The 16,273-nt window shown below is 47.3% G+C and overlaps 1 protein-coding gene across 4 annotated transcripts in view; it reads left to right on the top strand.

The window, feature by feature from the left end:
* The window catches only part of GRHL1 (grainyhead like transcription factor 1), a 51,652-nt gene that overhangs the window by 18,363 nt on the left and 17,016 nt on the right, over positions 1-16,273 (top strand). For 2 of the 4 annotated variants that reach the window (XM_063915428.1, XM_063915430.1), the window contains exons 9-10: positions 15,285-15,443; positions 15,840-15,927. In XM_063915428.1, the coding sequence (XP_063771498.1) occupies positions 15,285-15,443; positions 15,840-15,927 (247 nt within the window). The remainder of the gene's footprint in view (positions 1-15,284; positions 15,444-15,839; positions 15,928-16,273) is intronic. The other 2 variants (XM_063915429.1, XM_063915432.1) reach the window with 1 other exon arrangement.

Genomic DNA, 16,273 nt, shown 5'->3' with positions numbered 1-16,273 from the left:
GATGCAGTGGGCCTATTTTAGGGTGTGGGGCTGGAGCTGCAGCTCCATCAGTCCCATTGCTAATCCTGCTCTGTGAAAACACAGCAGGGAAAGGGCAGAGTCTCCCATTGGATGTAACCTGTGTGGGAGGGCGTTTCTCGCCCAATCAGCTGTGGACTGGGTGGGATCAGGGCCGGCTCTAGGCATGTTCGAATAGAGCGGCCGCGCAGGGCACCACCCTTAATGGGCGCCACGCGCTGGCGCCGCCATATTCGATGCTGGAGCCGGCCCTGTGTGTGTGCTGCTGCAGCATTTGGCGGTCGCGCTGTGTATGCGCGCTGCGCGGCGCCGGTATCTAACATCAGACGCCGGCGCCGCGCATAGCCCGCCTGCACAAGTGGCCGCCCACCCGCCCGCCAGCCCGGACCCAGGCTCAGGCTCACTCGCCCGGCCTCCCGCCCGCCCGCCAGCGCTCCCACACAGGCGGACAGCAGTACTCCTCCCCAGCGCCGCAGGTATTTTTTTTTTTTGGGGGGGGGGGGGAGATCCGCACTGTGGGGGCATTTCTGGCACACAGGGGGCATTTTTGGTTATGTGGGGGCATTTCTGGCACTGTGGGGGCATTTCTGGCTCTGTGGGGGGCATTTCTGGCACTGTGGGGGCATTTCTGGCACTGTGGGGGCATTGCATATCTGGCTCTGTGGGGGCATATTTGGCACTGTGGGGACATATCTGGCCCTGTGGGGGCATATCAGGCACTGTGGGGACATTTCTGGCACTGTGGGGGCATTTCTGGCACTGTGTGGGCATTTCTGGCACTGTGGGGGCATTTCTGGCACTGTGGGGGCATTTATCTGGCTCTGTGGGGGCATTTATCTGGCTCTGTGGGGGCATTTATCTGGCTCTGTGGGGGCATTTATCTGGCACTGTGGGGGCATTTCTGGCACTGTGGGGGCATTTCTGGCACTGTGGGGACATATCAGGCACTGTGGGGGCATATCTGGCACTGTGGGGGCATATCTGGCATTGTGGGGGCATATCTGGCACTGTGGGGGCATTTCTGGCACTGTGGGGGCATTTCTGGCACTGTGGGGGCATTTATCTGGCTCTGTGGGGGCATTTATCTGGCACTGTGGGGGCATTTATCTGGCACTGGGGGCATTTATCTGGCACTGTGGGGGCATTTCTGGCACCGTGGGGGCATATCTGGCACTGTGGGGGCATATCTGGCACTGTGGGGACATATCTGGCACTGTGGGGGCATTTATCTGGCTCTGTGGGGGCATTTATGTATCAGGCACCGTGGGGGCATTTATGTATCAGGCACCGTGGGGGCATTTATGTATCATGCACCGTGGGGGCATTTATGTATCATGCACCGTGGGGGCATTTATGTATCAGGCACCGTGGGGACATTTATGTATCTGGCACCGTGGGGGCATTTATGTATCTGGCACCGTGGGGGCATTTATGTATCTGGCACCGTGGGGGCATTTATGTATCAGGCACCGTGGGGGCATTTATGTATCTGGCACCGTGGGGGCATTTATGTATCTGGCACCGTGGGGGCATTTATGTATCTGGCACCGTGGGGGCATTTCTTGCACTGTGGGGGCATTTCTTGCACTGTGGGGACATTTCTTGCACTGTGGGGGCATATCTTGCACTGTGAGGGCATTAATGTATGTGGCACTGTGGGGGCATATCTGCGCTGTGGGGGCATTTATCCATCTGGAACTGTGTGGCCATTTATGTAGCTGGCACTGCTGGGGGGCATGTCACGTGTAGCTGGCACTGCTGGGGGGCATGTCATGTGTAGCTGGCACTGCTGGGGGGCATATCATGTAGTGTTCCCGCTAGGCGTCTGTGGCTGGGCAGTGTGTCTCAGTGCTCTACCTGGCGCAATGTGTCTAACGTGCTCTTATAGGAGGTTCTACCTGGTGCAATGTGTATTAGCTGCACTACTGTGTGGTGTAATGTGAATTGCCACTATAATGTGGCTACGCACCTTCCCCACGAAGTAACTCCCCTAAATTTTTGCTGCGCGCCTTTGGCGCGCACTGTCCATGCTTTAGCGTGTGGAAATGGGAACAACAAGCATTACAGTATGTACATCATTTTGCCCACCTAACTTAAAAATGTGCCCTCCCTGTGATCAGCAACCTGCCCTAAAAAGTGAACACTAGCACGTGTAGCTGGCACTGCTGGAGGGCATGTCATGTGTAGCTGGCACTGCTGGGGGACGAGACCACGCCCACTTTTTCAAGAGGCCACGCCCACTTTTCCAAGGGCGCGCGCATGGGGGGGGGGCACTTTTACATTTTCTCGCTCAGGGTGCTAGTAGGCCTGGAGCCGGCCCTGGGTGGGATAGACCTGCTACTAACCCAATGAGAGATGCGTTATACACACAGGCACAAAGTCACAGAGCTGGGCTATTGTATAAGAGATAATTTGTATTTTATTTTTTATCTAAATTGCCTTTATTTGTGAAATGCAACCTGTTTTTCCCAGTTGTATCTTTATGCAATAATATATCTCCTTCACTGTTATACGGTATTTCTTTTTCATCCACTAGGGGTCACTGGAGTACTCTTGGGATATGGACGTCTTCCGCAGGAACAGGGCACTGAATATTTAAATTTAGAACTCTCCACCCCTCCATATCCCAGAGTACCTCAGTGTTTTTTCTGTGCTCATCGGAGCAACAGGGCTGGTGTGGGGCTGCCACACTTTATGAACTCAAATCCCTGGTAGTGATAATAGTTCCGTACTTGGACGATCTGCTCATGAAAGCTCCGTCTCAACAGATGTTTGTCCAACATGCGTTGCTGACGTACGATGTACTAGTTCTGCACGATTGGATTGTCAACTTCAAGAAATCACATCTGATTCCGTCTCAACGACTGCAATTCCTAGGTATGATCCTCCATGCGGTAAATCAGAGAATTTACCTACCAGAACAGGAAGTACAGATCATTCGTCATCTGGTAGGATTAGTGCTCAAGCCACGCACAGTCTCGGTATATTTGTGCATTCGCCTCTTAGGCACCATGGTGGCGGCTTTCGAAGCGCTTCAGTTCGGAAGATTTCACTCACGTCCCTTTCAACTGGATGTGCGCGCACAGTGGTCGGGCTTGCATCTGCAGATTCACCACAGGGTGCGGTTGTCGCCACGGGCCAGAGTCTCTCTACTCTGGTGGCTCAAAGTACACAATCTAACCGCAGGGAAACGGTTCGGCGCCTGGAATTGGATAATTCTAAAGACGGACGCGAGTCTCAGAGGTTGGGGAGCTGTAGTTCAAAATTATCAGCTCCAGGGTCTCTGGGCGGATCACGAAAGATTGCTGTCTATAAATGTCCTGGAACTCCGCGCAATTTACAATGCGCTGCGACAAGCAGTGCACATACTTCGGTCTCAGCCTGTCCAGGTGCAGTCAGACAACGCGACGGCAGTCGCGTACATCTACAAACAAGGAGGAAAGAGAAGCCGCATGGCAATGCGGGAAGTAGCTCGGATCCTCGATTGGGCCGAGCATCACCAAGTGATATTGTCGGCAGTGTTCATTCCGGGAGTGGACAACTGGGAGGCGGATTATCTCAGCCGTCGGGATTTTCATCCAGGAGAATGGGCATTGAATCCAGAGGTGTTTCACATGTTGGTCCAGAGGTGGGGTTACCCTCAAGTGGACCTAATGGCATCTCGCCACAATCACCAAACGCCCCAGTATGTGTCCAGAACGCGAGATCCAAAGGCAGTGACGGTGGATGCTCTCACAATCGCGTGGCCGCACAGCCTCGTGTATCTGGTTCCACCGTTTCCGCTGCTCCCGCTGTTGCTAAAACGAATCAAAAGAGAGTCCGTCACAGTCATACTAGTGGCGCCTTATTGGCCTCGGAGTGCTTGGTTCTCGGATCTCCGCGGACTACTCGCAGACGATCCTTGGCCTCTCCCACTACGTCCGGACTGGTTACAACAGGGTCCCTTCCTTTACCCCGATTTAGCGCGGCTGCGTTTGACGGGGTGGCTGTTGAGCCCGCCCTCTTAAGAAGAGAGGGCATTTCAGATTCGGTTATACCAACCATGTTACGAGCTAGGAAGCCAGTTACGGCAGCTCATTATTACAATATTTGGCGTGCCTATATAGGTTGGTGTGAAGCTCGGAAGTTTCCGACATCATCTTTCAAGTTATTCCGTCTTTTGTTGTTTCTACAGACGGGGTTAGATGGAGGACTGCGTTTATCTACACTAAAAGTGCAGGTATCTGCTTTGTCAAATTACTTTCAAAGACGATTGGCTCTATTGCCGTCTGTACACACTTTTCTGCAAAGGTGTCCTAAGAGTACAGCCTCCATTCATTCCACCTACAGCTCCATGGGACTTGAATCTGGTTTTAGATTTCTTACAGTCTTCATATTTTGAACCCTTACAACAAGTGGATATTAAGTTTCTCACTTGGAAAACAATTTTGCTCCTAGCCTTAGCTTAGGCAAGGAGTGTTTCAGATTTGGGTGCCTTGTCCTGCAAGCCACCGTATTTGGTGTTTCATGATGACACAGCGGAACTTCGGACGAATCCCGCTTTCTTACCAATGGTAGTGTCATCTTTTCGCATCAATCAACCAATAGTAGTTCCTGTGTTAACAGGAGATTCAGGAACTTTAGATGTGGTACGCGCACTGCGCGTTTATGTATCCCGAACGTCTACTGTTCGTAAGACGGATACGTTGTTTGTTCTCTATGATGCTGCCAAGATGGGTTGGCCTGCTTCTAAGCTGACCTTATCCAGATGGATAAAACTGACCATACGTCAGGCTTACCTTCATGCTAGGTTACAGCCGCCTACATTAGTAACAGCTCATTCCACACATTCTGTGGGAATTTCATGGGCAGCTGGTCGTGGAGCTTCTACGATGCAGCTTTGCCGTGCGGCTACATGGTCTTCAGTGCACACGTTTGTGCGCTTTTAACAGTTTCATACATTTGCGGCATCAGCATCTAGCTTTGGCCGCCTAGTGTTACAGGTGCCAAACAGCTCTCCCGCCCACGGGGGAAGCTTTGGTACGTCCCAAGAGTACTCCAGTGACCCCTAGTGGATGAAAAAGAAAATAGGATTTTGGTACTTACCAGGTAAATCCTTTTCTTTGAATCCATAGGGGGCACTGGATGCCCACCCAGAGCTGTTTTACCTGGTTTGTGGTAAGTTCAGGGGATCTTATGGTAACACACTCTCACCGACTGGTTCAAATTATCAAGTGCTGGTTATGGTGTCAACTGTTTAGTTGTCAGTAACGTTATGTGTCAACTTTATTGTTGTCCGTTATGTTATATGTAATTCTCCATTGCCAACCTCTCTAGCTCCTGTTCGGCTCAGTAAAAAACACTGAGGTACTCTGGGATATGGAGGGGTGGAGAGTTCTAAATTTAAATATTCAGTGCCCTGTTCCTGCGGAAGCCGTCCATATCCCAAGAGTACTCCAGTGCCCCCTATGGATTCAAAGAAAAGGATTTACCTGGTAAGTACCAAAATCCTATTTTTCTGCACAAAGCCTATGTGTAAGCAGCCTCTGCTCATTGGGAAGAAATATAAGCGCAGTTCTGAGCATCAGGAATCAGGGAATCTGTTTGCTTATTAATCATTTTGGTAAAATGCTGCCCACGTGTGAATTATTTCCATTGTATTGTATTGTATTGTATTTTATTTAGTTTGTAATGTATTTTAGGGGGCGGGAAAGTATGGGGTGCTATTGAATAAGTAACCAAGTGGGGTGACAGTTGTAAATCTAGACAGAAGCTGCATAGTAAATCCATGCCACCAGAGGCTACATTAGGGTTGGTTCTTTTGTCTTTTCCACTGGGAAGTACATTGACCAATAACTTGTCTGTGCTCCAAATCTCTTCATGTTTGAGAATCTGAGAAGAATCTCAAACTGCAACTGTGAAGCCTGTGTATAAGCTTTGTAGTTTGGAGAGGGAGCACCCAGGATGGAAGGAATAAAAGGGTCTATTGCAGATTGGTGAATCCATATACACTATGTAGACAAAAGTGGTTGTACGCCCCACCCCCATGCAAGCAAAATGGTGTGCTACTGCAGCAGACTTGTGTTCGTGAAGGTATAAAACTGGTAGAGGGGCACTGATTAGATCATTTCATAAATGGCTCGCCGGAAGGCATCACAGGCTGCGCGATGTCATGTTTCCAGGGTGACGCTGGACTGGTATACAGATGGACTGGCTGGCTCAGAGTCCAGATCTTGGCCCCATTGAGAACCTCTGGGATGAGTTGTAGTGACTGGTGCATTCTAGACCGACTCTACCTTCAGTGTGAAGGTCGCTGTACTTAAGACGGAATGGTAAAAAAAAACATACCGCCTGCTGTTGTCCAGGAACTTGTGGACAGTTTTCCACGAAGCGTGTCTGCAGTAATCGCTGCACATGGTGGACCTATAAAGTACTGACGTCAATAAAATGTTGTTGCTCTATTTGCTGTCCATGTCCAATCACTTTTGTCTACATAGTATGTCTAGTATTCACTTCTGCATAATGGAGGCACCCATACTGTTGGTTTGACCATTCTTGAGAAGAAGTAGCATCCCAGAATCATGAGGCACAATTTTCATATATGATAATGCCAATAAAATACTACTTCAATGATAAAAGCCATATCCCACACCATAATTATGTTACCTAGAAAGCTGCAAATCACTCTGAGTCGGCACGGCTCACAGTGATAGAGAAGCTCCGTCTTCCTAAATATATTTGTAACAATGGCCACTGTAGCAAAGCCGTGGAAGAGCTAGCAAGCTGGACCTGTGTAGTTAATGTATACGTTCATGGCAGAACTTGTATCTGTTCTTTAAATACATCTACGTGGTATCTCTGGAAGGAAAGTATGTTGTGCAGGGCAGGGCTTCTAGCACCATCAGACCAATCGTCTCGGCTTATGTCACTGTGAGTAAGGAATGAGGATGAACTGGGTTATTGTGTTTTTGTTTTGCTTTTTGCTTTTGTTGCACTTCCAAAGAAGAATCTCGCTAAACAAGCTAAAGATGCTTTATGGATTGTTTCTTTGGGTTGGGCCTCCACCAGGGCAATGGCTTCTTACCTATAAATGTCATTTACAGATGACTTCACTAACCAGTTTATCCACTTCTTGAAAGCCGTCCATAGTGCACATTAGTTAATCTTCAGATTTCTCATCCTTTTTTCTTTTTTCTTTAAGCTCTCTACAGAGTGCGTGCTGCTTTTTGAACTTTTCCCAAACTTTGTTTTTTCATAGGCTATTATTATTTCTCTGCCTCGGAGAGAGGCTGATTCTTCCCTTCATTGTTCTTGGTATATATTTAGAACACTGGTTTTCTATGGAATGCACCTGTCATCTGTGTAGTGGTAGTAGGGTATTTCATGGGAATGGAACCTGACGATTCTCTAGGCACCTGTGAGGTCAGGCAATTGATCAGATGCATGTTGATGGTCTCTGGATAGCAATGTTCCATAGGGTGGCTGCTTAGAACAGAAACACATAGGTGCCTTAATGTCATGCACTCTGACTGCTCTGATAGATGCGGGTCACCGCTTTGTACCTTCACTGTGAAGGGCCTATTTATTATTCCTTGTGTTATGGCCCCAAAAATCTGCATTCCTTTTTGACGCAATGTAAAATGATTTGGAATGGTTTTCCAGGGCTGTTTACCATTGTGAAGATGGCGGGACACGGGCTCCTACAGTAGCCCATGCTGGCGAAGGATAAAAATGATAGTGATTGCTTACACCAGGCATTCCCAACCACGGTCCTCAAGGCACACTAACAGTGCAGGTTTTAGTGATATCCAGGCTGCAGCACAGGTGACATAATTAGCACCTCAGTTATTTTGATATAACCATCTGTGCTGCAGCCTGGATATCACGAAAACCTGCACTGTTGGTGTGCCTTGAGGACCGCGGTTGTGAATGCCTTGCTTACACAGTCACTTTACTTACAGGTTTGGACCAGGCTGAGCTAATACGAATGCATGGCCATCTGCATTAGCTGGTGGGGAGTGGGAGTGGGGACAGTATAAGCTGTCTAATAATGGGGTATATTCCTGAAGCATTGAAAAGAGTGGAAAAGTGAGCCAGTGAAGAAGTTGCCAATCATTTCCTATGTATAATTTTATAGAATGCACTTGATAAATGTTACTTTAAAGCTGATTGGTTGCCATGGCCAACTTCTCCACTTTTTTTTTTTTAATTTTGTTTCTTCACTGCTTCATGAATAGACCCCAATGGCTTTAGTATCAGGTCCAATCTTTGAAAGCTATGTGCCTATATTCAAATGCTGGTATCTGTGTAAGTGGTGTAATTATGCTGGTTGTATCTATATGGTAGGAATAACAGTAGCTGAGCAGTGTTAATAACCAAAAAACAGACATTAATCCTCTACAGTCCAACACCATTAATGCACTATAGCCACCGCAACTGTATTCTGCCTTTACAGACAGAGAATGTTACTTCCACATATTGCAGAATACTGTATTTTAAGGTGACCAACTGGCACCAAAGTATTAGAAATGAGCGGGTTCGGTTCCTCGGAAACCGAACCCGCCCGAACTTCAGTTTTTTTTACACGGGTCCGAGCGACTCGGATCTTCCCGCCTTGCTCGGTTAACCCGAGCGCGCCCGAACGTCATCATCTCGCTGTCGGATTCTCGCGAGGCTCGGATTCTATCGCGAGACTCGGATTCTATATAAGGAGCCGCGCGTCGCCGCCATTTTCACACGTGCATTGAGATTGATAGGGAGAGGACGTGGCTGGCGTCCTCTCCGTTTATAGAGAGTGAGACTACTAGAGTAGAGAGAGACACAGTATTATTTACTTTAGTAATTTTGGGGAGCATTAGGAGGAGTACTACTACTTGCTGAAGTGATAGTGTGACTGTATATCTGACTTGTGGGGGAGACAGTGGGGAGCAGTTAGAGTCTGAGAGCAGGAGTACATATTTTAACGTACAGTGCACACTTTTGCTGGCACTCTGCTGCCAGAGTGCCACACTGCCATTGTGACCACACTGACCACCAGTATATATTGTGATTGTCTGCTTAGGAGTACTACTTGCAAGTTGCTGATAGTGTGACCAGTGACCTGACCACCAGTTTAATTAATCACCACCAGTTTAATATATATATATATATATATATATATATATATATATATATATATATAATTGTATATGTATACCACCTACCCGTGGTTTTTTTTTTTCTCTTTCTTCTTGATACATACTACTATAGTAGCTTACTGTAGCAGTCTGCGGTGCTGCTGAGCTGACAGTGTCCAGCAGGTCCGTCATCAGTCATTACATAATAAATATATATACCTGTCCGGCTGCAGTACTAGTGATATTATATATATATATATATATATATATATATATATATATTAATTAATTTCATCTCATTATCATCCAGTCTATATTAGCAGCAGACACAGTACGGTAGTCCACGGCTGTAGCTACCTCTGTGTCGGCAGTCGCTGGTCCATCCATAAGTATACTAGTATCCATCCATCTCCATTGTTTACCTGAGGTGCCTTTTAGTTGTGCCTATTAAAATATGGAGAACAAAAATGTTGAGGTTCCAAAATTAGGGAAAGATCAAGATCCACTTCCACCTCGTGCTGAAGCTGCTGCCACTAGTCATGGCCGAGACGATGAAATGCCAGCAACGTCGTCTGCCAAGGCCGATGCCCAATGTCATAGTACAGAGCATGTAAAATCCAAAACGCCAAATATCAGTAAAAAAAGGACTCCAAAATCTAAAATAAAATTGTCGGAGGAGAAGCGTAAACTTGCCAATATGCCATTTACCACACGGAGTGGCAAGGAACGGCTGAGGCCCTGGCCTATGTTCATGGCTAGTGGTTCAGCTTCACATGAGGATGGAAGCACTCAGCCTCTCGCTAGAAAAATGAAAAGACTCAAGCTGGCAAAAGCACCGCAAAGAACTGTGCGTTCTTCCAAATCCACAAGGAGAGTCCAATTGTGTCGGTTGCGATGCCTGACCTTCCCAACACTGGACGGGAAGAGCATGCGCCTTCCACCATTTGCACGCCCCCTGCAAGTGCTGGAAGGAGCACCCGCAGTCCAGTTCCTGATAGTCGGATTGAAGATGTCCGTGTTGAAGTACACCAGGATGAGGAGGATATGGGTGTTGCTGGCGAGGAAATTGACAAGGAGGATTCTGATGGTGAGGTGGTTTGTTTAAGTCAGGCACCCGGGGAGACACCTGTTGTCCGTGGGAGGAATAGGGCCGTTGACATGCCTGGTGAAAATACCAAAAAAATCAGCTCTTCGGTGTGGAAGTATTTCAACAGAAATGCGGACAACATTTGTCAAGCCGTGTGTTGCCTTTGTCAAGCTGTAATAAGTAGGGGTAAGGACGTTAACCACCTCGGAACATCCTCCCTTATACGTCACCTGCAGCGCATTCATAATAAGTCAGTGACAAGTTCAAAAACTTTGGGCGACAGCGGAAGCAGTCCACTGACCAGTAAATCCCTTCCTCTTGTAACCAAGCTCACGCAAACCACCCCACCAACTCCCTCAGTGTCAATTTCCTCCTTCCCCAGGAATGCCAATAGTCCTGCAGGCCATGTCACTGGCAATTCTGACGAGTCCTCTCCTGCCTGGGATTCCTCCGATGCATCCTTGCGTGTAACGCCTACTGCTGCTGGCGCTGCTGTTGTTGCTGCTGGGAGTCGATGGTCATCCCAGAGGGGAAGTCGTAAGCCCACTTTTACTACTTCCACCAAGCAATTGACTGTCCAACAGTCCTTTGCGAGGAAGATGAAATATCACAGCAGTCATCCTGTTGCAAAGCGGATAACTGAGGCCTTGACAACTATGTTGGTGTTAGACGTGCGTCCGGTATCCGCCGTTAGTTCACAGGGAACTAGACAATTTCTTGAGGTAGTGTGCCCCAGTTACCAAATACCATCTAGGTTCCACTTCTCTAGGCAGGCGATACCGAGAATGTACACGGACGTCAGAAAAAGACTCACCAGTGTCCTAAAAAATGCAGTTGTACCCAATGTCCACTTAACCACGGACATGTGGACAAGTGGAGCAGGGCAGGGTCAGGACTATATGACTGTGACAGCCCACTGGGTAGATGTATGGACTCCCGCCGCAAGAACAGCAGCGGCGGCACCAGTAGCAGCATCTCGCAAACGCCAACTCTTTCCTAGGCAGGCTACGCTTTGTATCACCGATTCCAGAATACGCACACAGCTGAAAACCTCTTACGGCAACTGAGGAAGATCATCGCGGAATGGCTTACCCCAATTGGGGACTCCTGTGGATTTGTGGCATCGGACAACGCCAGCAATATTGTGTGTGCATTAAATATGGGCAAATTCCAGCACGTCCCATGTTTTGCACATACCTTGAATTTGGTGGTGCAGAATTTTTTAAAAAACGACAGGAGCGTGCAAGAGATGCTGTCGGTGGCCAGAAGAATTGCGGGACACTTTCGGCGTACAGGCACCACGTACAGAAGACTGGAGCACCACCAAAAACGCCTGAACCTGCCCTGCCATCATCTGAAGCAAGAAGTGGTAACGAGGTGGAATTCAACCCTCTATATGCTTCAGAGGTTGGAGGAGCAGCAAAAGGCCATTCAAGCCTATACAATTGAGCACGATATAGGAGGTGGAATGTACCTGTCTCAAGCGCAGTGGAGAATGATTTCAACGTTGTGCAAGGTTCTGCAACCTTTTGAACTTGCCACACGTGAAGTCAGTTCAGACACTGCCAGCCTGAGTCAGGTCATTCCCCTCATCAGGCTTTTGCAGAAGAAGCTGGAGGCATTGAAGGAGGAGCTAAAAGGGAGCGATTCCGCTAGGCATGTGGGACTTGTGGATGGAGCCCTTAATTCGCTTAACAAGGATTCACGGGTGGTCAATCTGTTGAAATCAGAGCACTACATTTTGGCCACCGTGCTCGATCCTAGATTTAAAACCTACCTTGGATCTCTCTTTCCGGCAGACACAAGTCTGCTGGGGTTGAAAGACCTGCTGGTGAGAAAATTGTCAAGTCAAGCGGAACGCGACCTGTCAACATCTCCTCCTTCACATTCTCCCGCAACTGGGGGTGCGAGGAAAAGGCTCAGAATTCCGAGCCCACCCGCTGGCGGTGATGCAGGGCAGTCTGGAGCGACTGCTGATGCTGACATCTGGTCCGGACTGAAGGACCTGACAACGATTACGGACATGTCGTCTACTGTCACTGCATATGATTCTGTCACCATTGAAAGAATGGTGGAGGATTATATGAGTGACCGCATCCAAGTAGGCACGTCAGACAGTCCGTACTTATACTGGCAGGAAAAAGAGGCAATTTGGAGGCCCTTGCACAAACTGGCTTTATTCTACCTAAGTTGCCCTCCCACAAGTGTGTACTCCGAAAGAGTGTTTAGTGCCGCCGCTCACCTTGTCAGCAATCGGCGTACGAGGTTACTTCCAGAAAATGTGGAGAAGATGATGTTCATTAAAATGAATTATAATCAATACCTCCGTGGAGACATTGACCAGCAGCAATTGCCTCCACAAAGTACACAGGGAGCTGAGATGGTGGATTCCAGTGGGGACGAATTGATAATCTGTGAGGAGCGGGATGTACACGGTGATATATCGGAGGATGATGATGAGGTGGACATCTTGCCTCTGTAGAGCCAGTTTGTGCAAGGAGAGATTAATTGCTTCTTTTTCGGTGGGGGTCCAAACCAACCCGTCATTTCAGTCACAGTCGTGTGGCAGACCCTGTCACTGAAATGATGGGTTGGTTAAAGTGTGCATGTCCTGTTTATACAACATAAGGGTGGGTGGGAGGGCCCAAGGACAATTCCATCTTGCACCTCTTTTTTTCTTTCATTTTTATTTGCGTCATGTGCTGTTTGGGGAGTGTTTTTTGGAAGGGCCATCCTGCGTGACACTGCAGTGCCACTCCTAGATGGGCCAGGTGTTTGTGTCGGCCACTAGGGTCGCTTAGCTTACTCACACAGCTACCTCATTGCGCCTCTTTTTTTCTTCTTTGCGTCATGTGCTGTTTGGGGAGTGTTTTTTGGAAGGGCCCTCCTGCGTGACACTGCAGTGCCACTCCTAGATGGGCCAGGTGTTTGTGTCGGCCACTAGGGTCGCTTAGCTTACTCACACAGCTACCTCATTGCGCCTCTTTTTTTCTTCTTTGCGTCATGTGCTGTTTGGGGAGTGTTTTTTGGAAGGGCCATCCTGCGTGACACTGCAGTGACACTCCTAGATGGGCCAGGTGTTTGTGTCGGCCACTAGGGTCGCTTATCTTACTCACACAGCTACCTCATTGCGCCTCTTTTTTTCTTCTTTGCGTCATGTGCTGTTTGGGGAGTGTTTTTTGGAAGGGCCATCCTGCGTGACACTGCAGTGCCACTCCTAGATGGGCCAGGTGTTTGTGTCGGCCACTAGGGTCATCCAGCGACCTCGGTGCAAATTTTAGGACTAAAAATAATATTGTGAGGTATTCAGAATAGACTGAAAATGAGTGGAAATTATGGTTTTTGAGGTTAATAATACTTTGGGATCAAAATGACCCCCAAATTCTATGATTTAATCTGTTTTTTAGTGTTTTTTGAAAAAAACACCCGAATCCAAAACACACCCGAATCCGACAAAAAAAATTCGGTGAGGTTTTGCCAAAACGCGGTCGAACCCAAAACACGGCCGCGGAACCGAACCCAAAACCAAAACACAAAACCCGAAAAATTTCAAGTGCACATCTCTACAAAGTATTCCCCTTCTGGCCAGTCCTGCGCTAACCATAACTATGAATTCAATCTGAAACGTCAACATCATCATTCCTATGTTAAATTGGGTTGAGTCTTACCTGCACAAAGGTAAGTACTCCTCAAACTTGCAGATAGGATTCTGCCTACGTAGAAAGCATAGCATGACGATGTTTCTATTTTGGCGTATGACTGTCCGGAAAGGGGAAGACTATGGGGTGAGTTGGTCGGCTTAACCCACATTGCATATGTAAAACGTAACCATTATACTTGTTAGATTGCAGCCTGAGGTATCTTTAATACATAGTACAGCTATAATAGCATGAGGGCAGAGGATTTAAGGTCTGTTTCTCTTTATGCAGTGATAGAGAATCTTCTATGGTTGCCATTTATCAATAAAAGCATGCTTGGCTCCTTGGCGATGCTGCGGTAAGAGGGCTCTTACTGCTTTGTCAGCCAGCCTTGGGGCTGTCTGTGCATGATGCAGTGGCTTATGTATAATAGGTGCGGAGTACAGGGGTTCCCGGAGCCAAATGGAGTCCGCACCTATGGCATTTACTTACACAGCGGCTGCCCGCTCCGTTATTACAGAGCAATATGGGGCCACATTTCCAAATACATTTCTGGGAGCATAGCATTTGCCCATAAGCTTTTGGCACTGTGTCGGAGCATGTGCATTTGTCAGCTCCATTTTTCCATGTAAATTTGCATATGTCACCTTCCGTCTTAAAATGCCTGTGGCATGGTGTCACGTGGCACAGTGATGGGGTGAGGTGGGGGTTGGACAGCACTGTGTGGGGTCTATATGTGGCTGGGTGGAGCAGGGGGTGGACTGTGGATGTCCCTTTACGAACAATAAATTATGTTTAACCTAAAGTTGGAGGGAAGTAAGTGTTTTTTTTTGTTAGGGTGGCACCTGTAAAGTCTATTGCAAGGATTTGTTAAATGGCCGCTATGCTGATGTATCCTAGTACTGTTTGTTTCATTGATAATGGGTGTATGAAGTTATGAACTGAGCAGTGTCCAATAAAGACTCAAGCCATACTATATGCAAGAGAGATCAATAGCTGTGACCGTCTGCCACATACCTGTCTCTAGGCTAATTCCCTTGGGCATGCTGGTGCAATGCTTGTAGTTCCACAGCCTAAGGAGATCTACAGGTTGCTTATGGTTTGTCCTAGCTAAACAATACAAAACCTGTGTAGTCTAGATATTGGCCACCAGATGGCGCACTGTTGTTCTATCAATGTAAAACTGGTTTACTGTATATGGATTTCTTATTTATGAACTCTGATGACATCATCTTCTAGTTATTTGAATATAAACCTATTGTTATCTCTCTCCATCTTATGGCTATAAGTGCATGTGTATTTTGTATCCATGCACACGTTTCTATAGGCCTACAGGGGTCTCCCGCATTCTGCTTCACTTTTGCTGTCTTGGTATGATTATACATTTTGTATACTAGGCTTTATTATTTAGTCTATGTGATGGCCTCATTTTCTTCTCATCCTCAGGTCTTCATATCAGTGAACTGTCTGAGCACCGATTTCTCCTCTCAGAAAGGGGTGAAGGGTCTTCCGCTGAACATTCAGATTGATACATACAGCTACAACAATAGGAGCAACAAGCCCGTGCATAGGGCCTATTGCCAGATCAAAGTCTTCTGTGATAAGGTGAGCCTTTTCTCCAACATCTCCCAGCTCTGCAGTCCACTGTTACAAATTCATATTACTAGAAACTCACCTGGCTTTATCTACAAAGTTCCTGCCAGTAGAACACATCGATTTTCGTATCTGTTACTTTGGGAAGCTCTCAGAAGAATGGATTTGTCTTGAAATTTGAATTCAATAACTCCCTCTAGTGGCAAAGTCTCTCCTCTACACCTCACACCTTTCTCCAGATACAGGCCCTAATTCAGCCACTGCAGCTATCCAGTCTGAATTACCCCCAAAGTACTTTTCCAGCATGATTTTGGGGTTTAACCCACAAATCGGCCGCATACAATATAACCACTTGCTTATTTTCTCCTGTTATCAAATCCACTTACAGGTATGTTTTGTCTGTTGCAGGGCGCAGAACGTAAAATAAGAGATGAAGAACGTAAACAGAGCAAGCGAAAAGGCAAGTGTACTGAGCCCAGCCCCCAGATCAATACTTGTAAGTAACAGTGATTCGGGCACACACAGACCTTTCACTCCACTGTTATTTCATTCCCAGGCCCTGAAAGATGACAGCTAGGTTTACCCTAAGCTTTACCTTCTTTTCCTAAAGCCATATTGTCCAATCGTTTCTTTAAAGTCACTGTCCCGAGATTTTAAAGAAAAATCCAACTTGATTTCAGAAAAAATGTTCATTTTGATATCTATCATTTTGTAAACCTTGGAAATGTATCAAACCTTGGAGAGAAATAAAGTATCAACAAATCCGCTATTAACGGTCATGTTAAAGCAAACCCTGCCTATCCCGGATGTTGTGGGAGACTCCCGGTTTTTCGGGTAGTCTC

Source organism: Pseudophryne corroboree, chromosome 4 (assembly GCF_028390025.1).
Source record: "Pseudophryne corroboree isolate aPseCor3 chromosome 4, aPseCor3.hap2, whole genome shotgun sequence".
NCBI lineage: Eukaryota > Metazoa > Chordata > Amphibia > Anura > Myobatrachidae > Pseudophryne > Pseudophryne corroboree.
The sequence above is the reverse complement of the archived record's forward strand: the minus strand, read 5'-3'. Positions and strand labels throughout refer to the sequence as shown.